Here is a 26,001-nt window from a genome sequence, read left to right as displayed (position 1 = left end):
TGGTAGGATAATTGGCTTCTGACAACTTTAACCCTAACCTGTGTGTTCATGTGGTAGGGAATATAAACTGTAAGCTCCTGTGGTACAGGGACTGACGTGAATAATAACATTCTCTGTAATGCCCTGGGGGCATTATATAAAAGCTAAGGAAACGACTCTACAAATATACTGTATTCTGAATTAAAGGCGTGCTATACCTGTTATTATTTCCGTGTGTCTATTGTAAATGACGACCCATCGCTTGGGCTGCCTCACACATGGAGGAGGTAGCCAACTGCACAAGAATATACAGTAGCCTTTACCAGTTCATTAGTAGCCAGCTGATCATGAATCTTACCCATGAAGTGGCTCAGTGATCTCGTGTTCACAGTATACCACACTACCTGCATTTCTACTATAAATATTGTTTAATATGATGTTAGACGAGGCTCCACAAACACAGGTCACCACGGCGACTAAGATTATTGTCCTTGCGACTGCACCTAATGATAAACATGCTGAATGAGGGCCCATTCAGCGTGATGCCAGCTGTCCATTCAGCATGATGCCAGCTGTCCATTCAGCATGATGCCAGCTGTCACTCAAGAGGCTACTATAGAGAGAGTAAAGCCCCCCCCCACCCCCACACACACACGCGGTACAATTTTTTAAAACAATGTCAGTTTTCGATCGATTGGAACGACAAATCGTTTAAAAAGTGGCGGAATTTCACTATAGCAATCCCGCTGCTGAGTGTTCATTGGCTGAGAGAGACGAGCCTTCCGAGTCTCAGCCAATGAACGGTTCCCACCATTGAGGTCAATCGCCTCTCTCAGCAAATGAGAGCTCTCAGTACCGGGATTTCTATAGTGAAATCCCGCAGCTGAGCCATCATTCGGGAAGTACGGTACGGTGTTTGGTAGTCCGGGTAATTGCATTTTTTTTTGTTTTGCCAAGACCCTGGATGCCTACATGGAACGAAGAGGACGTGATCCACACATAGGAGGAGGTAAGTATGGATATTTTTTTTTTTTTACAGGTACTCGTGGATGCTACTTGAATGAGAAGAGGACATGAATGGCTTCAGTGATACATAGGTGAGTATGTGAGATAGGTGAGTGTACATGTATGTTTTAATAAACTTTCAATGGTGTGTGTGTTCTGTTGTTTTTTTAAATATTTATTTTGCTGTGAAACTACAGGTACCAGCGGGCCCGAAATGCACTGCATGCTGGTACTTGTGGTTCTCAAAGTACCAGCGTGCAGGGGAGGCTTGATGGGACCTGTAATTCCACAGCAAGAGACAATATTTTTAATATTATCAATTACACCACACTTCATATAATCAACCCAGCACCAACCACTCCGGGGTGCCGGGGATAGCCTCGGGCTACCAGCCTAGGGTGCCCTGGAGAAAGGGACCCCAACTCTCCAGGGATCCCCGCCCTGGGCTGACTAGCGGTCAGGGGTAATGCTTTGGCCGGGGGACTCGGTGTAATGGTTCTCCTGGCTGTGGCATTACCCCCCCCCCCCCCTCCCCCGCTAGAAACAGTTCGGTGCTGGTTCTGGAATTTACAGGGGAACCATAGTCATTATTTTCCCCTGTATTTCCAGAACCGGCACAGAGTCCAGTGCTGGTTGCGCTAAATACTGGGGACCCCCACATGGAGTGCTGAAAGGGAGTGTAAGTACTTTTCCACCCAATTCATGATTTTTGAAATCATTTCATGAGGACCTAACTCCTGGTACCACCTTGACGATTTATGTATGTTCTCACCGTCATGTTGTCTGAGAATTCCTCTTAGGTGGTCATGGAAGTCCTGCATCACCTTCCATACCGCTCGCATCTATCTTTGATTTGAAGAAAATAACTTTCCCTGTAGCGTCCATCAACCTAGTGTCATCTGTTGTGATACATCCTGACTGACTTGCATCTGTCGTCAAAACTTAGGTATTGTGGTTGAAGCAATAACGCTGATCTGTTTTCAGAATCACTCACCAGTCTAGCGATTCTTTTGTGTCTGATCTCAATCATATATGATAATAAAGAGGCTTTTTTTTAATGAATTTAGAATGTCCCACTGTAGACTTCTCATGTGCCACCAAGGAACTACATCTATGACTGACGAGACCCTGCCAAGCAGTCTTAATCCTGTACGGAGTCGAAACCTGCTGTGGTTCTGTATGAGATTGACCATATTCTGTATCTTTATAAATCTGTCTTCTGAGAGACTGACCGTGTACATCTGGGTATTTATTAGAACCCCTATAAATAGGATTGTCTGACCTGGACTCTGACAACACTTGCCCCAATTCATAACTCAGGCCAACATCTGCAGACATTGTAGGGCTGGTCGTGTCTCGTACTGTATCTTCCATCCTTCTGGAGATCAATATGCCATCTAGATAAGGCCAGATCATAATCCCCTGAGCTCTTTGGTGCGCCATCACAGTTACTAACACCTTGGTGAAAACCCCTGGTCAAGTCGCTAAACAGAAGGGAAGACATGAACTGGGAATGTCTTCCTGCTACACAGAATCTTAGACTTAAAAAGATAATTTTTGTTCACTGGGATGGGAATAGTAGTATCAGAAATTTCTAGCAATGCCTGCTAGAATAGACTAACGTTTCCATATGACACTTTCTTGTTTGAATTAATATATTTGTTTAGTTCTCTTAGATCCAGAATGATCCTGAATTCGCCTGATTTATTTATTTTTTTAACCTGAAAGAGGTGAATAGAAACCGGGTTTTCCTTTATAGAATTAGCACTGGTTTACTGCTTGAAGGCTGATTTATTTAGTTAAACTGGCTTCCACGGTCGTCTTTCCCACTTTGTAATTGGCATTCTTGATAGTACAATTTTGTCTATTTCTGGTTCCTTTTTGAACTCTATTCGATATCCGTTGGATACCACATCCAATACCCATCTGTCTTGAATATAGTGAATCAATTGACTTGCGAACTGTATTGATCTTCTTCCTACTGCTATCTCTAACAGGCCTTCTACAGTAGTCATTGCTGTTTAGGATTGAATCCTCCGAATTCTGCCGAAAGGATTGTCTGGTAACTCCTGAATAAACCTTTGATTGTACCGACGATACCGGTCTGTATGTCCTGGGGGCATCTATTCCGCTTAACCTGAGATAATCAACCTGATTTACCTCCCATCACTTTATGTATTAGTGAATCTAATTTATTTCCCAATGGAAAGGAACCTTCGTAAGTTCAGAGTAACCAACGTTTTTATGGGGGGTGGAGAACATATAAACCCCACACAGCTAAAATGGTCAGGAATTGAACTCATGACCCCAGGGATGTGAGGCAGCAATGCCAACCACTACACCAACTGCGGTCACTTTTACTTCACATCAGCCATCCAGGATCGTAAACCCTAGATCTCTTTGCTACTATCTATGTAGCCATAGATCTTGCTGCATACGTCACAGTATCCAAGGATGCTTCACACAATATACAATGGCTTTCTGCATTATCTCTATGTTTCTCAAAGACGTATTTTTGGCATCATATCTTCAATATATCTGTATGCAAATTTGTCTTATTGCCCCAGAAAAGGAGCCATAGGTACACCTGACTTCAGGGATACTACAGTGGAAAAATTTAGTTTTTGTTTTAAACACATTTTCCATCCTTATCCATGGTATCTGTATCTGCTGTCCCATCCCCCAATGGCATAGTTGTTGTCATTAACACTGCAATTGCAGCATCCACTTAGGTAATGTGCAATTAAGCAAATCACCATCCTAAATAGGATACATACTTTCAACAGGATTAAAAATATTTAGCCTTTTATTTAGATTCTGCCATTCTGGTGCCTATTCATCTACACTAAAATAACGTTTATAAGGACATTTTCCTCAATTACCGTTATTTTAGTATTCATGAACACACTTAACATAGGAGATATCACTATCTCCTGGTTAAGTCTGCCTGCGTTAGTTTCCACATGGGGATATGGAAATTAGGCTATTCATCAAATTCCAAAAATTATGTATTTTCGGAATTTGATGGAGTTACTATCGGTGTATAGTAGGTAACACTTACCTGTGTCAGCGTGGGCAGGTCCTCCTCCGCTCCCTGGTCCCTACTCTGGCTCCGGGGGCTGATCTGACACTGTGTTCTCCTGGCAGAACGTTTTCTTTTCTCTAAACTTTACTGTGTTCTGCCGGGAGAACACACAGTGTCAGCACTGCAGACGGCTCGGAGGCGGGTGTGGGGGACAGGGGGGAGGTGAGCGGAGGGTGTTGGAGGAGACACACACAGAATTACCGCAGCTGTAGACAGTGCTGCGCATGCGCTGCTTTGACGGATGTAACAGCGCATGCGCAGCACAGATTCCAGCTGTGGTAGAGTAAATAGGGAAAACTATTTCCTGAAAAGTTGCCATCGCAAAAATGACAGCTCTTCGGAATAGATAGTTATGGAGAGGAGGAATGATGAATTCCTCCGGTAATTAGGTAGAACTCCATGCCAGTTCTAAACCGAATTACCTCCAGAGAAATTTTAGTTATGATGAATAGGCCCCATTTGTCTTAATTGAAAACCTACATGGGTTAATATCAGGGTCTCCACTAACATCACCATGAGAGCAGCAGGGTATTAGTGCACTGAGTTACACAGCTCTTACACCCTTATAATTCATGGTTTATATATGTTTTCAACCAGTACACAAAAGTTCACATCCTCATGAATCTCTCCATAGACTATTCAGAAGAAACATCACCAAGTTACAGATCCAGATCTCTCAGATATATGCATAGACAAACTCTTCTTTAGATACAGAAGATTTTTTTTTATCCAATCCATTAACACCTGAACTGGTTATGGTGCGTACACACTAGACGACAGAGGAAAGACTGTACGATTACGACATTCTAATCGTACAATCGTTCATCTTCCTGTGTCGTGGGATAATGTACCTACACTGAACGATATGTCGTTCAGTGCAGGCACCTTCCATAACCCCGAACATGCACAACCTGACGTTAATAGGCAAGTTGGCCGGCATGTTCAGGCGATGATGGTCGTCGAAAACGACCAGCGGGAGCGCGCATCACTGGTCGTTTTTGACATTATACTGCACGATTAATGAACGATTACGGTGTCGCCCAGTGTGTACGCACCTTAAGGCCGCTGGACAATCACAGGTGTAGGATCTTTCTGAGCACACTCCTCACAGAATACCATCCGTTGAAGAATGGTTATCACAGGCAGCACACAGACATCTTCAATGCTTTGTTTTTACCTTTCTTCTAAGGTCTAATAGTCTTCAAAGGCACACTAAACAATACCCCGCCGCTAACATTATAGTGAGCTAGCATAATCCATATAAATGCCCACTAAAGGGACTTACCTCGGATGGGCACTATTTGGTTGTTGGGGAGAGGGTTCTGTGTCCATTTTATGGCACGCCTGCAACTCTCAATACCGGAATCCTCAAATCGGCTGTAACAGATATTATACCCGTCTCTGGTGTGCAGCGCCATTGTGGCCCTATGACCTATGAGAGGTCGGGCGCATGCGCTGTGCAGCTCCGCACAGGCTTCTGATCCGGCGTTTCTTTGTCCGTGACATGCGCCTGTGCACAAACAATGTATGAGCCGCCAACCTTTGGAGACTTCCTCGGGCAAAAGCACGGGGGTGTCAGCACTCCTCCGGTCTCCTGCCGGAAGCGGCATGAAATAACGCCGGCCGATTCCCAGCAGTGCCTGGCCGACAGATGCAGAGTTTCCGGCAGCGGAAGCCCGAAAGCGCCAGAAATCCCGATCGTCCAAAGGTATTTACTAACCTAACCCACCTTAGGGGTGCCTAACCCTAATCCCCCCCTTCCCCACTGCCTAAACCTAAGTCCCCCAGGGGGGGTGCCTAACCCGAAGTCCCCCAGGGGGGGTGCCTAACCCGAAGTCCCCCAGGGGGGGTGCCTAACCCGAAGTCCCCCAGGGGGGGTGCCTAACCCGAAGTCCCCCAGGGGGGGTGCCTAACCCGAAGTCCCCCAGGGGGGGTGCCTAACCCGAAGTCCCCCAGGGGGGGTGCCTAACCCGAAGTCCCCCAGGGGGGGTGCCTAACCCGAAGTCCCCCAGGGGGGGTGCCTAACCCGAAGTCCCCCAGGGGGGGTGCCTAACCCGAAGTCCCCCAGGGGGGGTGCCTAACCCGAAGTCCCCCAGGGGGGGTGCCTAACCCGAAGTCCCCCAGGGGGGGTGCCTAACCCGAAGTCCCCCAGGGGGGGTGCCTAACCCGAAGTCCCCCAGGGGGGGTGCCTAACCCGAAGTCCCCCAGGGGGGGTGCCTAACCCGAAGTCCCCCAGGGGGGGTGCCTAACCCGAAGTCCCCCAGGGGGGGTGCCTAACCCGAAGTCCCCCAGGGGGGGTGCCTAACCCGAAGTCCCCCAGGGGGGGTGCCTAACCCGAAGTCCCCCAGGGGGGGTGCCTAACCCGAAGTCCCCCAGGGGGGGTGCCTAACCCGAAGTCCCCCAGGGGGGGTGCCTAACCCGAAGTCCCCCAGGGGGGGTGCCTAACCCGAAGTCCCCCAGGGGGGGTGCCTAACCCGAAGTCCCCCAGGGGGGGTGCCTAACCCGAAGTCCCCCAGGGGGGGTGCCTAACCCGAAGTCCCCCAGGGGGGGTGCCTAACCCGAAGTCCCCCAGGGGGGGTGCCTAACCCGAAGTCCCCCAGGGGGGGTGCCTAACACGAAGTCCCCCAGGGGGGGTGCCTAACCCGAAGTCCCCCAGGGGGGGTGCCTAACCCTCCCTTCCCCTAGCCTAACCCTCCTGGGGAAGGGGGTGCCTAACCCTAAGTCCTCCCCGGGTGCCCTAAACCTAAACAACCCCCCCCCCCCCCCCGCGGCTGTCTGCTCACGGCGCCCGGCATCCCTTCGATCGGGATGCCGGGCGCCTGTCTCCCGGCGTCGGGGAAATGTCAGGCGTCTACATGTAGACGCCCGGCATTTCATCCCTCGATGGGATGTGACAGTCGGGAAGCCGGCTGCCGATATTAAGGCAGCCGGGTTCCAGATTGTATACCCTCCTGCCGGCCTCGCTGCAAAGACCAACCTTCATGCTGTCCCCCTGGGGAACCACCCCGCCTCAGGCTGCGACGCTAAGGGCACACTGGGCAAATATATGGGCAAGTCCAATACTAAAAGAAAATAAACTTCCCTATCCTGCTTGGAGACAGGATAAAAAGACAAGGGACCAGAGGAAGGGGCTGGATTATATACAGAAAAAACTTACTGTCTATACTAGGGGGAACAGGTCCTATTCCCAAGGTGTAGGCTGCCATGGAGGAACGAAGAAAAAATTCAAATTTTTTTTTAATCCATCCATTTTTAAAATGTCTCGCAAAACACAGCTTTGTGTCATGGCTTTGTGTCACGGCTTTCGTGGAGATCGTAATATTGCAACTCGCACTAAAGCTCCACTGGACTTTACGCTCCCTTCTCATACAGGCGGCTATCGTCATGGTCAGCCGTAGAGAATAGTAGTAGACTAGGAATGTAGGCCTCCTCGCTCACCAATTGGCCTCTGAAGGTCAGTGCAGCTGGTGAGCGACTGTTCTTGTATTTGGTTACATTTTTTTTTTTTCATTAGCACTGCCTCTTAGGGGTAAATTTACTAAAAGTGAGAGTTTTTAGAAGGGGCGATGTTGCCCATAGCAACCAATCAGATTCCACTTAACATTTAACTAGCACCTTCTAGAAGATAATAGCTAGAATCTGATTGCTTGCTATGGGCAACATCTCCACTTCTAAAAACTCTCACTTTAGTAAATTTACCCCTTCGGCCCATATTCAATTTGAAGCGAAAAGTCAGTTGCCGGTGTTTTCGCCGTCATCGCTAGTTTCTGGTGCAAAAAAGTATCGCGCACGTCCCCGCGTATCCCCGTATTCAATTTGAAAATGGGACCCGGCGGAACGCAAACAGGCAAAAAGTCGTGTCGTGTTTGGGGAAATCAGCCTGACACCACCAAAAGATGCTCTGACAAGGGGGTTCACTATGGGTACCCCTGATTAGCCCTGCTGAAGGTATTTGGGGGTTTTTGGTGACCGTGGTGAAGAATAGCTTTTAGCAATTTTTGGGGGGGGAAATAAGTAGTGCCATCAAATTTGGGGTACATGAAAATGGGTGTAAGCATATTTTAAAGTTGCTAAAGTAAAGTATCAAATAGCGCCAAAAACGCATCTTCAGCAAGTACCTGCATTCACAAATACACCTCCCCCATTCTACCAGACACCCCCAAAAGCTATTTCACTACTTTTGGAATTTGTACCTCCACTTTATTTTTTTGCCCACTTTTTTAAAGTGCTTTTTTGTGGTGTCTTTCGTGGGGTTTTTATGCCTTTTTTTGACGTGTCAAGGAAGGTGTACAAAGGGTTTAGGGGGGTCGCCACAATTTTGCACCCCAAAACTCCGATTCTGCACTTTTTTCCGCCGGCCATCCATTGCCGATACTTTTCCGCTGGTTACAATGCGCAAACTTTTCGCACCGGCGAAAAGTCGGAGAAATTGAATATGGGGATAACTGAAATCGGCAAAAAAAATGACTTTTTGCTCCAAATTGAATACAGGCCGAAGTGTTTATACGTCTTTTGGAGTGCTGCAGCATTTTAGCACCGAGAGTCTGACACTTACTGTTGCCCGTGTAACATTATACGTCAGGTTCCTCTATTAGCACAATAGTACATAGGATAAATGCTCTAATAGCACATAGGATAAATGCTCTAATAGCACATAGGATAAATGCTCTAATAGCACATAGGATAAATGCTCTAATAGCACATAGGATAAATGCTCTAATAGCACATAGGATAAATGCTCTAATAGTACATAGGATAAATGCTCTAATAGTACATAGTATAAATGCTCTAATAGCACATAGGATAAATGCTCTAATAGCACATAGGATAAATGCTCTAATAGCACATAGGATAAACTGTGTAGACTGAGAGCCGGTTCAATGTGGTCCTAGAGCAGTGGGGAGGTCAATGCTGTAATGCACATTTCATGGGGTATATCTGGCTTACTGTATGTGTGCATGGAGAGCATGTAAGTAGCTAAAACATTGTTATACACTTACGGATGTTGTGCATACACATTACTCAGCAGCCTCTGGTTAGCAGTGCTAGGCTGCCAGCAACAGAAGGGAGGACACCTCTGGACCTCGCTAGAGAGGAGAGTGTTGCTAAACGCTGGCGGCACATTCGTTAGTATCACTACGATAGTGAACAAAATAAGGGTCTCATTCAGACCAGCTCGCGAGCGCTGTACGCTCGCAAGCAGGTCGATGGTGCCCCAGTGCGCTTGCGCACAAAGGAGGGAGCTCCGTCATGCGCGAGACCCGGCGAGCGACGGGGAAGCCGTCGTTATGGGTCTCGCACCAAAGGGGGCGTGCTGTCGATGGTGAGTGACAGCACGCCCCTTTGGTGGGCGTGCCTGCCAGACGGAGGCGTTCCCATGGGAACGCCTACCGTCTGGGTCCGGCCCCACTGACATCACTAGTGATGTCAGTGGGAGTGATTTTGGCTCTGATAGAGCCAAAATCACTCCAGGGCTTGCGGCAACGAGACCCTACCGCAGGGTCTCGTCGCAAGCCCGATGGTCGCGATGGTCTTGACCATCACGACCATCATCATGGACGCTCGCATAAACTGTTGGTGGTAACCCACAGCTATGCCCAATTTTAGGTAGCCCGGCCCTGATTCAGAGCGAGCGCTCTGGTCAGAGCGTCCGGCTCTGAATCAGGCCCTAAGTCTCCAGCAGTAAGTAGTGCAATTAAATGAAGCCCTAGGTGGCCCGTCCAATCTCAATTGTTTTTATGGTACATCACCAAATACATATGAGGTTTAAAAATAAACGAATATCAATAAACATCTCTGCCTAGAAGGTGAGAGGATATCCTGGCAAGGAGAAGGAGTAGGGATTGGTCACGGGAACATCCACACAAAATAATTGCTGATCTAAAATGAACAGCTACTATCTTATTCTATGATATCAGATTTAAGCAAGATATGTTTGGCTGCGAAAATAAATTGACTCCTTCCTCTAACTCCTTACCTCCTTCTTCTGCGCCTCCTGGAGACACCTCTTCAGCTGGCTGACACTCTGGAGTACATCCTCACGCTTCACATTAAGCTCATTGAAATGGCTATTAAGTTCCTGCAGATATTTGCTGCCCTTTGATCCGCTCTTCAGTTTATCTCCCATGGCCACCTGTATCTCCTGGAGTTGCGCATTAAGACTCCGGACTTCTGCCATTGACTTCCGCAGTATGGACAACTGTAAGGGGATGGGACACTGTGGCTGAGTAGCTGTCACCTCTTCCACAGAGCCTTCTAGTCCAGGTTCCCCCACAAGCACTTTCAAAGTGGGCTGTTTGGACAACTCCGTCTTATACGATTTAGCGGCTTCATCCCCATCCCTTAAGGAGCGGTGGACCTTTGCTTTAGATGCGTTGGAGGTGCCCTCCGTTCCAGAGCACTCAGAATCATCACAGTTGAGTTTCCTTTTGGTCCGGGGCGGCTTGGACTTTTCTAGTTGTGGTCGAATCAGAAATGTCTGAATTTGTTCCAGATTCTCCTGAACCAGCTGATACTCAAACTCCGCCATGTCCATGTTTGGCAGGGGTACGCCCAGCTGGACGCAGCTCCCCTTCGTCAGGACATAGGCCTTCTGAGGCTCCATCTTCTCCTTGTTCAGCCAAGCTCCATTCAAGCTCTGCAACAAAAAAAAACATTACAAAGGGGATGTTTTTATTCACAGATTGATGAGACTGGCAATGCAAATGAATCAGCTAATATAATATAATATAGGAGCAGCTTCATTTCGATAACTTTCTCCCCTATTTTATTAATGTTCTTCTGTAGTCCCTAGTTTGGTAAGATTTTGGTTCAGAAAGCTTCCTACACAGGCTTTGGCCATTTCCAGCATGAAGACGTGCTACTAGAGATCGAACCAGTTTCTCCTTTTCCCCGCAGGTAACTCCATCTTCATCTAACATATCTCTGCTTTGCACGGTGACCTTACCTTTCTGTCACATCTCCTCTGTTAATTAGCCCGCAGTGCTAATTGATAACTCCCCCCCATACTAGCTGATGCAGTGTCTCCTATTTTAGTCCACAATTTATAGGCTGGCAACTACAAGCATGAAGAATAACGGGACATGCAACTAGAAATGGCCTGGACTTTGGCCTACGCTAACCGCAAAAAAAAGTTCTCAAGCACTGCACACCCAGCATCCTATTCTTCTTCAATTCCACCCTCCTGCAACTTTGGCTGGCCTCCTTACCAACAAAACATATACATTACCCAGGCCTCCAGCCCCAGCTAAGTAACTACTGTGATACACCCAAGATGGTCGCTTCCCTGTTCTCCGGTTTTATGTTATGACCTGGTCCCCACTGCACATCACTTCTAGTGTTCCAGCTAGCTTGTTTTAGCAGGGCTCCGGTAAAACAGCATGCCCTCAGCCTTCCCCACTTGCGGGCCGCAGTGTCTCATGGGTGGGAAAAGTAGTGGTGACCGATGACTGCCGGGTGAATAGACGATGTGCGCATGCCATCTACAGATCCTTGGGGAACACCTACTGTAAGTGGGGGGGAGAGGAGTCATGAGGGGAGGCAGAAGGAACGGGTAGAGAGGTAGGAGGGCAGCCAGGAGAGGGCAGTGTCACGTAGACTAAGGTAGTGAAGGATTTGAGAGGAGAGGTGGTCCAGTGTGTCGAAAGCAGCAGAGAGGTGAAGGAGAATGAGCAGAGAGTAGTGGTCCTTGGATTTAACAAGGAGGTTGTTGCTGACTTTCGTGAGGGCAGTTTCAGTGGAGTGGAGAGGACGGAAGCCAGACTGAAATGGGTCAAGCAGGGAGTGGGAGGAAAGAAAGGCGGTTGCAAACAATATGCTCAATGAGTTTGAAGGCAAAAGGGAGGAGAGAAATGGGTCAGTATAGATCCTGTATCCTGCAGCTCACCCATTACGTGTTATCTCATCCAGGCTTTGTCTATTCTGCCCAGCTAAACCAAGGTAGTGCACCCAAGCTGGCTTCCTTGCCTAGTACTTTCATGGGAAGGATGAACAATACTTGGAACGGATAACCCAAAACGGCCACCTCCCCTCTGTATTATGTTTAGGGTATCTGTATTTGCTGCAAATTTATGTTACGCTTACGTTAATTTGCTAGATATTGAGTTGCGCAGAGAGGGCTGAGTATTAAAGCTGTAATAAATACATACAGGGTAAATTGCAAAATGTATCACCCCAACGTATTGGTGAGACTCACATTGTTGTCAGTGACCGTCCACTGGCCCTCAGCGTCCTGCCTGAATATGCAGTGTGTGCGGGAAATCATAAGGGGAGATTCTTTAGAGACCAACTGGTAGGTTACTCCAAGCCCTCTTCCCACAGTGACCTGAAGGAGACAGAATAACCAATCAGAAACAGCTACCTGCACATAGATAAAGGCTTAGTAATACAGTCAGGTGCATAAATATTGGGACATTGACAGAATTTTCATATTTTGGCCTCTATTCTCCACCACAATGGCTTTGAAATGAAACAAACAAGATGTGCTTTAACTGCAGACTTTCAAATTTAATTTGAGGGTAATTACATCCAAATCAGGTGAACGGTGTAGGAATTACAACGGTTTCTATATGTGCCTCCCACTTTTTAAGGGGCCAAAAATAATGGGACTATCAACTCAAAAGCTATTTCATGGACACGTGTGGGCTATTCCCTCGTTATTTCATTATCAATTAAGCAGGTAAAAGGTCTGGAGTTGATTCTAGGTGTGACATTTGCATTTGGAATCAGTTGCTGTCGACTCTCCATGGGGTAGATGTATGAAGCCCAGAAGCGGTATAAGCGCACGTTATGTGCGCTGATACCGCTTCTCCCCGATGTATGATCGGGGGTCTGGGCGGTAAATGACAAGATAGCAGCGCTGATAGCCTGGGCTATGTACGAACGGTCAGATCGTCTGACCGTTCGGCTGGCTGTAGCTGTCGTTACCGACAGCTACAGCCTGGCGCTAGCCTATCCCCACAGCAGGGAAAGCGCTGTCCCTGCTGCGGCGTCTACCGGCTCCAGGTGGGGATCTCGCGATACTTGCGAAATCCCACGCATGCTCAGTGGAGCCGGCCGGGAAGAATCACAGCGCATCAGCACTAGGCTGATGCGCTGCCGTCTCTAGCGGGTAGCGCCGGAGGGTGGAGTTAACGCTCTCCCTCTCCGGCCGATGAGATGTTTATACATCTCAACGGTAGTGCTTCCTGCTTCGCCTCGGTAAAGAGGCGAAGCGGGAAGCGTTATAGCGGCACGTTAAGTGCCGCTATAATACATCTACTCCCATATGAGATCCAAAGAGCTGTCACTATCAGTGAAGCAAGCCATCATTAGGCTGAAAAATCAAAACAAACCCATCAGAGAGAGCAAAAACATTAGGTGTGGACAAATCAACTGTTAGGAACATTCTTAAAAAGAAAGAACGCACCGGAGAACTCAGCAACACCAAAAGACCCGGAAGACCACGGAAAACAACTGTGGTGGATGACAGAAGAATTATTTCCCTGGTGAAGAAAAACCCCTTCACAATAGTTGGCCAAATCAAGAACAATCTCCAGGAGGTAGGTGTATATGTGTCAAAGTCAACAATCAAGAGAAGACTTCACAAGAGTGAATATAGAGGGTTCACCACAAGATGTAAACTATTGGTGAGCCTCAAAAACAGGAAGACCAGATTACAGTTGCCAAACAACATCTAAAAAAGCCATTACAGTTCTGGAACAACATCCTATGGACAGATGAGACAAAGATCAACTTGTACCAGAGTGATGGGAAGAGAAGAGTATGGAGAAGGAAAGGAACTGCTCATGATCCGAAACATACCACCTCAACAGTGAAGCATGGTGGTGGTAGTGTCATGGCGTGGGCATGTATGGCTGCCAATGGAACTGGTTCCCTTGTATTTATTGATTATGTGACGGCTGACAAAAGCAGCAGACTGAATTCTGAAGTGTTTTGGGCAATATTATATGCTCATATTCAGTCAAATGCTTCAGAACTCATTGGACGGCGCTTCACAGTGCACATGGACAATGACACGAAGCATACTGCAAAAGCAACCAAAGAGTTTTTTAAGGTTAGAAAGTGGAATGTTATGCAATGGCCAAGTCAATCCCCTGACCTGAATCCGATTGAGCATGCATTTCACTTGATGAAGACAAAACTGAAGGGAAAATGCCCCAAGAACAAGCAGGAACTGAAGAAATTTGCAGTAGAGGCCTGGCAGAGCATCACCAGGGATGAAACCCAGCGTCTGGTGATGTCTATGCGTTCTAGACTTCAGGCTGTAATTGCCTGCAAAGGATTTCTAACAAAGTATTAATAAGTGAAAGTTAGATTTAGGATTGTTTAATTTGTCCCATTACTTTTGGCCCCTTAAAAAGTGGGAGGCACATATAGAAACCGTTGTAATTCCTACACCGTTCACCTGATTTGGATGTAATTACCCTCAAATTAAATCTGAAAGTCTGCAGTTAAAGCACATCTTGTTTGTTTCATTTCAAAGCCATTGTGGTGGTGAATAGAGGCCAAAATATGAAAATTCTGTCAATGTCCCAATATTTATGCACCCGACTGTATGTTCAACCTCTCCGGTATCCAGCAGGACAGGACAATGCATCCTTAAAATAAAAAAACTAATCTGTAAATAATCAGCTTATGCAGATAACTACAATGATAGGTGCAAACTATAGGAACAATTCAGAAAAAAACCCCAAAAACATTCCTTTATTGCCACCCAGTGGTCACCTGATGGTAATGGCTACTTACATATGATGGACCAATATCTGTAGCAAGACAAGTGGAAAATGTAAGCCAGATGCTCCCAACCCAGGGCTGTGAATTGTCCCGTTTATCATGTTACAGTGTAGATGGACCGGTTAGGTCCATCTACCAGCAGTCACTGGAGAAAATCGAGAGTGGTTATATCAAAAACGAACTGGGATATCGTATCTTTATGGCCTATTGACGGCATCGACAGGTTTTGGAAAGGTGGGGAAACGGGACAAAGAGCCTTTGTAGTCGCCGGCCGGTGTCTTTGTGACCAGCAGGGGTGAGGTACCTGGCATACATAGGGAGAGGGGCCCTAGATTGCACACCCTAAGCACAATGTCAGGTGCTACCTGCTGAGACTTGTAGTGCTCCATCAGGTCACCTGGATATGGTTGGCAGGCCCATAATTATGGCCATCATTATGCCAAGAACCTCTTTGATGCAATTTAGCAGTATATTATTAGGTTCAGCATGGTTAGAGCGTGCACCTGCATTTGTGAGGTGCCTGGCAGTCTACAGCGTGGAGCAAACGGATCCGAGAGGCTGCACTATAGGCGATATACCCTTAGCCAGGAAGTAAATCAAGTCTCTAAAACAGGTTGGCCCGTTCAGAGATGTCCATTCATCAGATGAACGTACATCTCCGATTAGGGGTCGGCGCAGGACCTATTCTGCACATGTGCAGAATGGGACCTGTGATTACGCTCGCAGACCTTTCCAAGCAGCAGCATGCGTTTGGGAGGAGGGGCTGGTCGGTTTGCACAATATACTTGTGCTTGGACACCTATATAATGCATTTTAACTGCAGCATCAGTGGATTGGTTTTAAGATAATTTGTTTTAGCATAAATTAGGCCAGCCGTGCGTTATTTATTTATGCTTGTCTTTTTTTTTTTTTTTCATTCAAAAATGATTATCCGACAGCCAGCACTGCACTTATTTTTCTATATAAAATTATGCTCCGCTATTATACTCGGTTATACTGTATATGGATGCAGGTCTGGATAGAATTGTGCAATTTTCCATCAGGCAACGAAAAATAAAACTAACTGCGTGATAGAAGCCAGGGGGACAGTGCAAACCAGCGTCGGGGTCGACAGGGTCATTAGGTCAACACAGAAATGGTCAGCACTTTTTTTTTTCTAGCCCTAATCTTCACCCCAACCATCGAGGTAGGTGCCTGACCCTAACCGTCCCTTCTAGTGCCTAACACCAACCTTCGGGGTAAGTGCCTAACTGTCGGAGTAAGTGCCTAACCATTACCCTCCAGTAAGTGCCTAACAAAAAAAAAAAAAAATGTGTTGACCTTTAGTGCGACCTTCAGACCCTGTCGAGAGTTCGCAAATATGCGCTATAGCGCGTATTTTACCCAGCATTGAGGACCGGGGACTCACATTTGTAGAATGGGTGGGTTACCGGGACGCGCTCCGCTGCAGCCAATAGCGCTAACCTATCCCTTCAGAAGCTGGAAGAAATTTCATTCGCTGCTGCCCCTCCTGCTATTTGGAGGCAGAGCCGGAGACCAAGCTCACAGTCAGGAGCAGAAGACAGAAGGGCTGGGATGCTGTACATAGTGGCCAGGTCTATTTTAATACCTCGGGCCGGCCGCTGTTATCTGCAGGCCCGCCAAGAGCCGCGGTGAGCCCGGGTAACAGGGGGCGTGACCAAATTGTGGGAGGCATGGTGACGCCCCCTTCCCGAAAAAAGAAGAAAAAAAAAAGGATTGCAGCACCGCGCGCTAAGGAGGGGGGGGGGGCGCTCTGAGCCCACTCAGCCTGGCTCAGAGCCAGGGGGCGCGATCAGGGTGATAGCTCCCCCCCACAGGCATAGGAGACTGCTGCTCAGCAGCCACAAGCAGTCTCCCACTGCAGCTCGGCATACGGTGTGTGCTGGGCTGCAGTGAGGGAGGGAGGGGCGGTGCCGGACCCAGGCCCCCGCCAGGCCCCTCAGGAAGTCCAGGTAATCTGTACCCACTCCCCCCCTTCGGCGCCCCTGGTTATCTGCTGGGCTGCCTGTGCTGTCTATTGCCAGCAGTACAGTGCAGAGCCGCGGCCCCGCCCCCTATGTGCAGCCAGAAGCACAGTGGAGACACAAGGCCCCGCCCCCAGTCTCTCGTCTCCTCTGCCTGTGGACAGCGCGGCCATAGCCAGCACATGTTGGGAAGAGCCAGCCAAGTGCATGCTGCAAATTAGGACGATAGTACCGCAGCGCACCTGGCCCCAGCAGTCCCCAGATTTCTGGCTCTAATCCCTGCTTCCCTTCCACCCCTAATACCCGGTGTCACCCATACCCCTTCTACTGTCCCTACCTGTTACACTTGTCGCCAGCTCCCCTCCACCTCCTCCTGTATGTGGCTCCCCACCCCATCCAATACCCGATGTCACCCAACCCCTTCTGCTGTCCCTCTGGTGAACCGCTCCACTCCACTTGCTCCTGTATGTGCCCCTCCCCCCACCCCATCTCATACACGGTGTCACCCAGTCCCTTCTGCTGTCCCTCTGGTCACCAGCTACCTTCCACCTGCTCCTGTATGTGGCAACCCACCTCCTCGAATACCCGTCTAAATAGGTCCGGCCACTATGTACAGCCCCTTCTGCTGTTCCTACCCGTTTCTCCTTCCAAAGCTCCCCTCCTCCTGTATGTGACCCCCCGCCCCCTCTAATACCCGGTGTCACCCAGCCCCTTCTCCTGTCTACTTCACTTATCCCCAGCTCACCTCTATAATTTCCTGTATGTGGCTCCCATTCCCCTCTAATACCTGGGGGCACCAAGCCCCTTCTGGTGTCCCTGCCTACCCCTAAAGCCCCTCCAAAAATCCTCCTGTGCCTGGCTCCCCATCTCCTACTCCTGTGCCCGGCTCCCAACCTCCTACTCCTGTCCCCAGCTCTGACTCCCGTACATCAAGACAAGGAGCCAAAAGGACCTGCATCACGAGCGCAGCGGCCCCCATCCAGCTCTCACATAATAAAATGGACAGAAGAGTGCACAGCTAGATGCAGAAAATTCCTTAAGCATTTTTGTTCAAAGGTAAGAAAACAACATTTTTTTTTACTGTGTTTTTAAAATGCATTTATTAGTTTGTGGTTTTTCATAAAATGATGCTGAAACTACAGTTTCTGCATAATTTATCAAAGCTATGTAAGAATAGTCTAATGCAGAAGATTCACAGAAATCTCCTGCAGAAGGCTAACTACCGCAGCAGACTGCAGTCCCCATTATTGTTAATGGGTACTGTGGTCTGACCTCTAGGTACAAAACCGATACAATTGGGGGTATCAGATGGGCACTCTAGGGGGATGCAGGCATGTGTGGTGGCATGTTGGGAGGTCTGACGGTCCAGTGGGGAGCTCTAAAGCATAAATTATGATGGGACCCAGAAATGGTCAGGTAGGACCCCATTTTTTTTAAAGTGGCGGGTTCCTGGGACCCACATATTTTGTCGCTCAGCGCGATCACTGCCTGTCGACCTTTTTACTGCAAACCTAATGACCGGATACCGATTTAGAGATGGACGCAAAGCCGGTATTACCGCAGTTCAGCAATTATCAGTAAACTGCGTATGTGTCTAAATTGCACTGCGCATGCGTCAAGGTACATTACCATAGTCGCTCACAGCACTTTTTTTTACTAACAGTGTGACTGACAGTCAGGGAACGTTTGTAGGAGTTAACTAGGAGTGGGAAGCAGTCGGGAAGCCGAAAAACTTAATCCCGACCGCCGGCTTCCTGTCTAATGACTGGCGTCGATATCCTAACGCCTGTCATTAGACCTACGCCGGGAGCCCGACACCTGGCATACCGATCGAAGGAAAGCCGGGCGTAGACAGCCTCAGGGAGGGGGGAAGGTTAGGGGCTCCCGGTGGGGGGTTAGGCACCACCCAGGGAGGTTAGGGTTAGGCACCCTAGGGGGGAGGTTAGGCACCTTCCCGGGAGACATAGGGTTAGGCTACAGGGAAGGGGGTTAGGTTTAGGCATTCAGGGGGGGTTAGGCACTGGGGGGGGGGGGGAGGAGGTGGTAAATCATACCGATTTCCTAGGAGTTGTGGCAAAAAACAGATGTGTCACTATGGTTTTAGGAGCACGTCCCAACCTGCACCTGCGATCTCATACGCAATAAAAATGTTCCCGCTGCCATTCTGAGTAGCCATAGAGCAGTGGTAAATTACCCCACATGGGGTAAAAAAATGAAATTCCTGGGGGTAATGGAAGGACAGCCGGGCATGCATATGAATCATTCTATAATATAGAATGATTCATATGCATGCCCGGCTGTGCCGCAGGGAGGCTCTAAGCCGGACGCCCGCTGGGATGTTATTACCAGCGGGCGCCCGGCTCCTTCCCTGCAGCGCCGCGTTAGCTGGAGGCTGGAGTCCTCTTCTGAACTCCAGCTTCCGGCTCTCTCCATGCGCATTATGGGAGAGACATCATGACGTCTCTCCCATAGTTCCGAGGAGCAGCCGGGCGGACAGGACGTCGGCGGATGCAGGAGCGGGGATTAAGGTGAGTGGGGGCACTACTACAGGGGCATAACTATGGGAGCACTACTACAGGGGCATTATATGGGGGCACTACTACAGGGGCATTATATGGGGGCACTACTACAGGGGCATTATATGGGGGCACTACTACAGGGGCATTATATGGGGGCACTGCTATATGATTTCCTTCCTTTCAAATCAAGGGGGTAACGTCGGCGTATCTAAATATATTTTGGGGTAAAAGGTAAAAAGTTCCTTGACCCCTGCCATAGAGTTACTTAGAACTGAATGATCTGCATCCGATGCTGCGTCTCTGCATGCAGATTCTTGGATATGCAAAGCCGCAGGCTGGCGTCTCCATACAATCCTTGTCGTCTGCAACATTGGCGTATTTTCGCACAGCCCCTGTGTACTGGATTCATTCATATAGGGTCATTAATGTCACAACTATTTGGTCTCTGCTTGGTGAGAAGTGGGGGCTTTAGCTGGCCATAATACAGGGAGAGGAGATTTTCTTTTTTACTTTACACAAGTTGCAGTGGAATGCCAGAATAATAAACTGCATTTTACTTTCATGGTGTTGGCATGGATATGGGCTGACAAAAGTTTGCTGTCACAGTACTGATGTATATAAGGGTGCGGGGCAGATAAGGCACTGGCAGGAATATAGGGGCTATGAGGAGATAATGGGGTGCTGCCAGGGTACTGTGTATATAAAGGTGCAGATAATAGGGCACTGGTAGGAATATAGGGGCTATAAGGAGATAATGGGGTGCTGTCAGGCTACTGTGGTGTGTATAAAGGTGCTAGGAAGATAGCAGTACTGCAGTGTGTATGACGGTGCTGGGCAGATAACAGGGTACTACAGTGTGTATAAGGGTACTGGAAGCAGTTGTAGGGCACTGTCAGCAGTGTTAGGGCACTGTCAGGGTAATGGGGTGTGTATAATGGTGCTGGGACCCGTATTAGAGCACCGCCAGGATTCTGGGTTGTTTATTAAGGGCCTGGCAGCAGTATTAGGGTACTGGGTGTGTAAAAGGTAACTGACAGCAGAGTTAGGGCACTGTCAGAGAGTATAAGGTTAATGTGTGTTTAAGGGTAAGAGCAGCAGTATTACGGTACAGTCAGTGTACTATTGTCTTTAAGGGTAATGGCAGCAGTATTAGGGCACTGTCAGGGTACTGGTGTGTATATAAGGGTAATGGCAGCAGTATTAGGGCACTGTCAGGGTACTGGGGTGTGTATATAAGGGTAATGGCAGCAGTATTAGGGCACTGTCATGGTACTGGGGTGTGTATAAGGGTACTGGCAGCAGTATTACGGTACTGTCAGGGTACTGGGGTTTGTATATAAGGGTAATGGCAGCAGTATTAGGGCACTGTCAGGGTACTGGAGTGTGTATATAAGGGTAATGGCAGCAGTATTATGGAACTGTCAGGGTACTGGGTGTGTAAGGTTACTGGCAGCAGTATTAGGGCACTGTCAAAGTACTAGGGTGTGTATAAGGGTAGTGGCAGCAGTATTAGGGCACTGTCAGGGTACAGGGGTGTGTATAAGGGTACTGGCAGGAGTAATAGGGCACTGTCAGGGTACTGGGGTGTATAAGGGTACTGTCAGCATACTGGGTGTGTGTATAAGGGTACTGGCAGCAGTATTAGGGCACTGTCAGGGTACTGGGGTGTGTATAAGGGTAATGGCAGCAGTATTAGGTGTGTATAAGGGTACTGGCAGCAGTATTAGGGCACTGACAGGGTACTGGGGTGTGTATAAGGGTACTGGCAGCAGTATTACGGTACAGTCAGGGTACTGGGGTGTGTATAAGGGCAATGGCAGCAGTATTAGGGCACTGTCAGGGTACTGGGGTGTGTATAAGGGTAAGGGCAGCAATATTACGATACTGTCAGGGTACTGGAGTGTGTATAAGGGTACTGGCAGCAGTATTACGGTACAGTCAGGGTACTGGGGTGTGTATAAGGGTACTGGAAGCAGTTGTAGGGCACTGTCAGCAGTGTTAGGGCACTGTCAGGGTAATGGGGTGTGTATAATGGTGCTGGGACCCGTATTAGAGCACCGCCAGGATTCTGGGTTGTTTATTAAGGGCCTGGCAGCAGTATTAGGGTACTGGGTGTGTAAAAGGTAACTGACAGCAGAGTTAGGGCACTGTCAGAGAGTATAAGGTTAATGTGTGTTTAAGGGTAAGAGCAGCAGTATTACGGTACAGTCAGTGTACTATTGTCTTTAAGGGTAATGGCAGCAGTATTAGGGCACTGTCAGGGTACTGGTGTGTATATAAGGGTAATGGCAGCAGTATTAGGGCACTGTCAGGGTACTGGGGTGTGTATATAAGGGTAATGGCAGCAGTATTAGGGTACTGTCATGGTACTGGGGTGTGTATAAGGGTACTGGCAGCAGTATTACGGTACTGTCAGGGTACTGGGGTTTGTATATAAGGGTAATGGCAGCAGTATTAGGGCACTGTCAGGGTACTGGAGTGTGTATATAAGGGTAATGGCAGCAGTATTATGGAACTGTCAGGGTACTGGGTGTGTAAGGTTACTGGCAGCAGTATTAGGGCACTGTCAAAGTACTAGGGTGTGTATAAGGGTAGTGGCAGCAGTATTAGGGCACTGTCAGGGTACAGGGGTGTGTATAAGGGTACTGGCAGGAGTAATAGGGCACTGTCAGGGTACTGGGGTGTATAAGGGTACTGTCAGCATACTGGGTGTGTGTATAAGGGTACTGGCAGCAGTATTAGGGCACTGTCAGGGTACTGGGGTGTGTATAAGGGTAATGGCAGCAGTATTAGGTGTGTATAAGGGTACTGGCAGCAGTATTAGGGCACTGACAGGGTACTGGGGTGTGTATAAGGGTACTGGCAGCAGTATTACGGTACAGTCAGGGTACTGGGGTGTGTATAAGGGCAATGGCAGCAGTATTAGGGCACTGTCAGGGTACTGGGGTGTGTATAAGGGTAAGGGCAGCAATATTACGATACTGTCAGGGTACTGGAGTGTGTATAAGGGTACTGGCAGCAGTATTACGGTACAGTCAGGGTACTGGGGTGTGTATAAGGGTACTGGAAGCAGTTGTAGGGCACTGTCAGCAGTGTTAGGGCACTGTCAGGGTAATGGGGTGTGTATAATGGTGCTGGGACCCGTATTAGAGCACCGCCAGGATTCTGGGTTGTTTATTAAGGGCCTGGCAGCAGTATTAGGGTACTGGGTGTGTAAAAGGTAACTGACAGCAGAGTTAGGGCACTGTCAGAGAGTATAAGGTTAATGTGTGTTTAAGGGTAAGAGCAGCAGTATTACGGTACAGTCAGTGTACTATTGTCTTTAAGGGTAATGGCAGCAGTATTAGGGCACTGTCAGGGTACTGGTGTGTATATAAGGGTAATGGCAGCAGTATTAGGGCACTGTCAGGGTACTGGGGTGTGTATATAAGGGTAATGGCAGCAGTATTAGGGCACTGTCAGGGTACTGGGGTGTGTATAAGGGTACTGGCAGCAGTATTACGGTACTGTCAGGGTACTGGGGTTTGTATATAAGGGTAATGGCAGCAGTATTAGGGCACTGTCAGTGTACTGGAGTGTGTATATAAGGGTAATGGCAGCAGTATTATGGAACTGTCAGGGTACTGGGTGTGTAAGGTTACTGGCAGCAGTATTAGGGCACTGTCAAAGTACTAGGGTGTGTATAAGGGTAGTGGCAGCAGTATTAGGGCACTGTCAGGGTACAGGGGTGTGTATAAGGGTACTGGCAGGAGTAATAGGGCACTGTCAGGGTACTGGGGTGTATAAGGGTACTGTCAGCATACTGGGTGTGTGTATAAGGGTAATGGCAGCAGTATTAGGTGTGTATAAGGGTACTGGCAGCAGTATTAGGGCACTGACAGGGTACTGGGGTGTGTATAAGGGTAATGGCAGCAGTATTAGGGCACTGTCAGGGTACTGGGGTGTGTATAAGGGTAATGGCAGCAATATTACGATACTATCAGGGTACTGGAGTGTGTATAAGGGTACTGGTAGCAGTATTAGGGTACTGGGGTAGGTATAAGGGTGCTGGTAGTGGTATTAGGGGACTGTCAGTGTACTGTGGTGTGTATTATGGTAATGTCAGGGTACTGGGGTGTATATAAGAGTACTGGCAGCAGTATTAGGGTACTGGGGTGTGTATAAGGGCAATGGCAGCAGTATTAGGGCACTGTCAGGGTACTGGGGTGTGTATAAGGGTAATGGCAGCAGTATTAGGGCACTGGGGTGTATATAAGGGTACTGGTGGCAGTATTAGGGCACTGGGGTGTATATAAGGGTACTGGTGGCAGTATTAGGGTACTGGGGTAGGTATAAGGGTGCTGGTAGCAGTATTAGGGTACTGGGGTAGGTATAAGGGTGCTGGCAGTGGTATTAGGGGACTGTCAGGGTACTGGAGTGTGTATTATAGCAATGTCAGGGTACTGGTATAAGAGTACCGGTAGCAGTATTAGATTTCTCGGGTAGGTATAAGGGTGCTGGCAGTGGTATTAGGGGACTGTCAGGGTACTGGGGTGTGTATTATGGTAATGTCAGGCTACTGGGGTGTATATAAGAGTACTGGTAGCAGTATTAGGGTACTGGGGTAGGTATGAGTGCTGGTAGTGGTATTAGGTGACTGTCTGAAGCTCTGTGGCTCGGGGCACCTCACCTCCTCCCCTCCCGGCAGCAGTAGTCGGTCCTGTCTCTCCCCGAGCCTCTTCAGGCACCAGCACAGGTCGCTGCTCTCCGCCATCTCGGCCGCCGGGATAAGAGCGCTCAGCGGACTAGACAGGAGCTGGCCGGGGGCGCCAACACCGGATCAGCCAGCCCAGACCAATCCAGCGCCGAGCGCTTCCTCATCCAGAACCGATAGTACGGCCGCACTACGCAGCAGAACGTTCCTCCAGCCGGAACTAATCACACCCGGAGCGCCCCAATCAGCCAGGCGTCAGACATGCATAACCGAGCGCCGACCATCTGCCTCTGGGACCTCTAGCAAGTGAGAGGAGGCGGGAGCCAACGTGTTGTCTGCGTGACGTCACTGACACTGGCCAACGTCATCGATATCTCTACACGACGCATTTTAGGACACTAATGGGCTTAATTACGTAAAAATGAGACCAGGCCTGTCACCAGAGCAACAAAAATGGTACACTATCGAGGCTTAGGGGCATATTTATCACTATCTGCATTTCCTATGCAATTGTGGTGCGATAAATTCTTTGCGTTGCGATAGCAACAAAAATATCGGAAGCAGCTAGATCCACTTCCGTAGATTGACCATGACATCATCAGCCAGTGTCCAACGTCATTCCCTACCATCCAAGTGGGCATAGAGGGGGAATATAACCATGTGGCGAGCGTAGCGAGCCTGCGAGGGGTTAACGTTCTTTTTTTGGTGGGCTGTGTGGGCAGGAAACTACACTTCCGCCCTCAGTGCACGTCACTTACGGGTACAGAATCTGAAGTGGAAATAGTCTTTACCATAGCATATCTCCCAACATGAGAGACCCCTACCAAGAGGGAGAAAATACTCTGTTCCTGGACGTCCCTCTTAAGTTATGATTATCGGCGCCTGTGTTGAACTTGTTCATTAATAAGAAAGGTGTTTCACCACAGGTGACGACAATCATAAATTAAAAAGGGACGTCCAGAAAAGGGAGCATTTTGTCCCTCCTGGAATGGTCCATGTTGGGTGGTATGCGATATTAGAAATTATCACCTGAATGTATTAAAATTGGCATGCCGGGACAGCGCTCACGAGAAGCAGATGGCATACTGCATCTGGTCCGCTCAGTAGTGCGGGCGGCAGCACACGGGGGCTCCGGAAGGGATAGTGCTAAGGAGGAGAAGATCCGGCATGGGTTGGGAACGGGATGCTGGCACTTGGGATCCCTGCGGTCAGAATCCCGATGCTGGCATCCCGTGGTTAGGATACTTGCACCTGACGGTCAGTATTCTAACCCTTCTCCTCTCCCTCCCCCTAACTCTCCCCGCAGCCTAAACCTAATACCCCCCCCTGCAGCCGAACCCTCCCCCTAGTGCCTAAGTTTGCAGGAGGGATGCGCTCAGAATACTGACTGTCGGGATGCCGGGGCTTAGAATCATGGTGCCGGCATCCCAAGAATGTGTATTGCGGATAGGGGGAGTAAGTACATCCCGACCGTCCCTATTCTGACCGCATCCCTCCTGCATACTTACCTGCTCTACCAGAACTTGCAGGAGGCTCCAAATTTTTCAGGCAGTCTCCCGCACCCCCAGGATAGTGGCCGGATCTTCCACATCCCAACCACTTCCTAGTGAAGAGGACAGAATGGGGGAGATAAAAACGGAATCACGGTCCGTATCGAGGGGCTAAAAAGACAATAAAACTTGAGAGCCCGTCCCCTGAAAGAGCTAGCTGCATTACCTCTCCGGAGTTCTGGAGAGGGGATGAAAAAGTAGGCATTTATGCAATCCGGTCACCTTCAGCTTCCTGCCTCTTCACTGCCTCCTTTCCTCTATGCCAGTGTCTCCCTATATGCCACTTCTCCTCTTTGCCTCTGCCTTAATGCCCCTGCAGTCCACCTCCTCTCCTCTATGCCTCCCGTCCCTGATGAGTCTGCCCCGTGAACCCCCCCAGGGATCTCCTCCTAGCTGTGTGTTGCTGCCCAGCTCATGGCTTCCTCTCCTGCCCCTCTCCCATCAATGTTAG

The 26,001-nt window shown here is 48.8% G+C and overlaps 1 protein-coding gene across 2 annotated transcripts in view; it reads right to left on the bottom strand.

Moving 5' to 3' along the window:
* Positions 1-24,305, bottom strand: part of RNF8 (ring finger protein 8) — a 30,721-nt gene extending 6,416 nt beyond the window's left edge. Inside the window, exons 1-3 of one of the 2 annotated variants that reach the window (XM_088445348.1) lie at positions 23,977-24,305; positions 12,264-12,392; positions 10,047-10,706 (exon numbers count right to left, since the gene is read on the bottom strand). In XM_088445348.1, coding sequence (XP_088301474.1) covers positions 10,047-10,706; positions 12,264-12,392; positions 23,977-24,060 — 873 coding nt within the window. In that variant the 5' untranslated portion in view covers positions 24,061-24,305. The remainder of the gene's footprint in view (positions 1-10,046; positions 10,707-12,263; positions 12,393-23,976) is intronic. The other variant, XM_088445347.1, reaches the window with a different exon arrangement.
* Positions 24,306-26,001: the final 1,696 nt, after the last annotated feature.

Source organism: Taudactylus pleione, unplaced genomic scaffold (genome assembly GCF_031769625.1).
Source record: "Taudactylus pleione unplaced genomic scaffold, aTauple2 ptg000378l, whole genome shotgun sequence".
Classification (NCBI taxonomy): Eukaryota; Metazoa; Chordata; class Amphibia; order Anura; family Myobatrachidae; genus Taudactylus; species Taudactylus pleione.
Note: the sequence above shows the minus strand (reverse complement) of the source record. Positions and strands in the feature narration are given on the sequence as shown.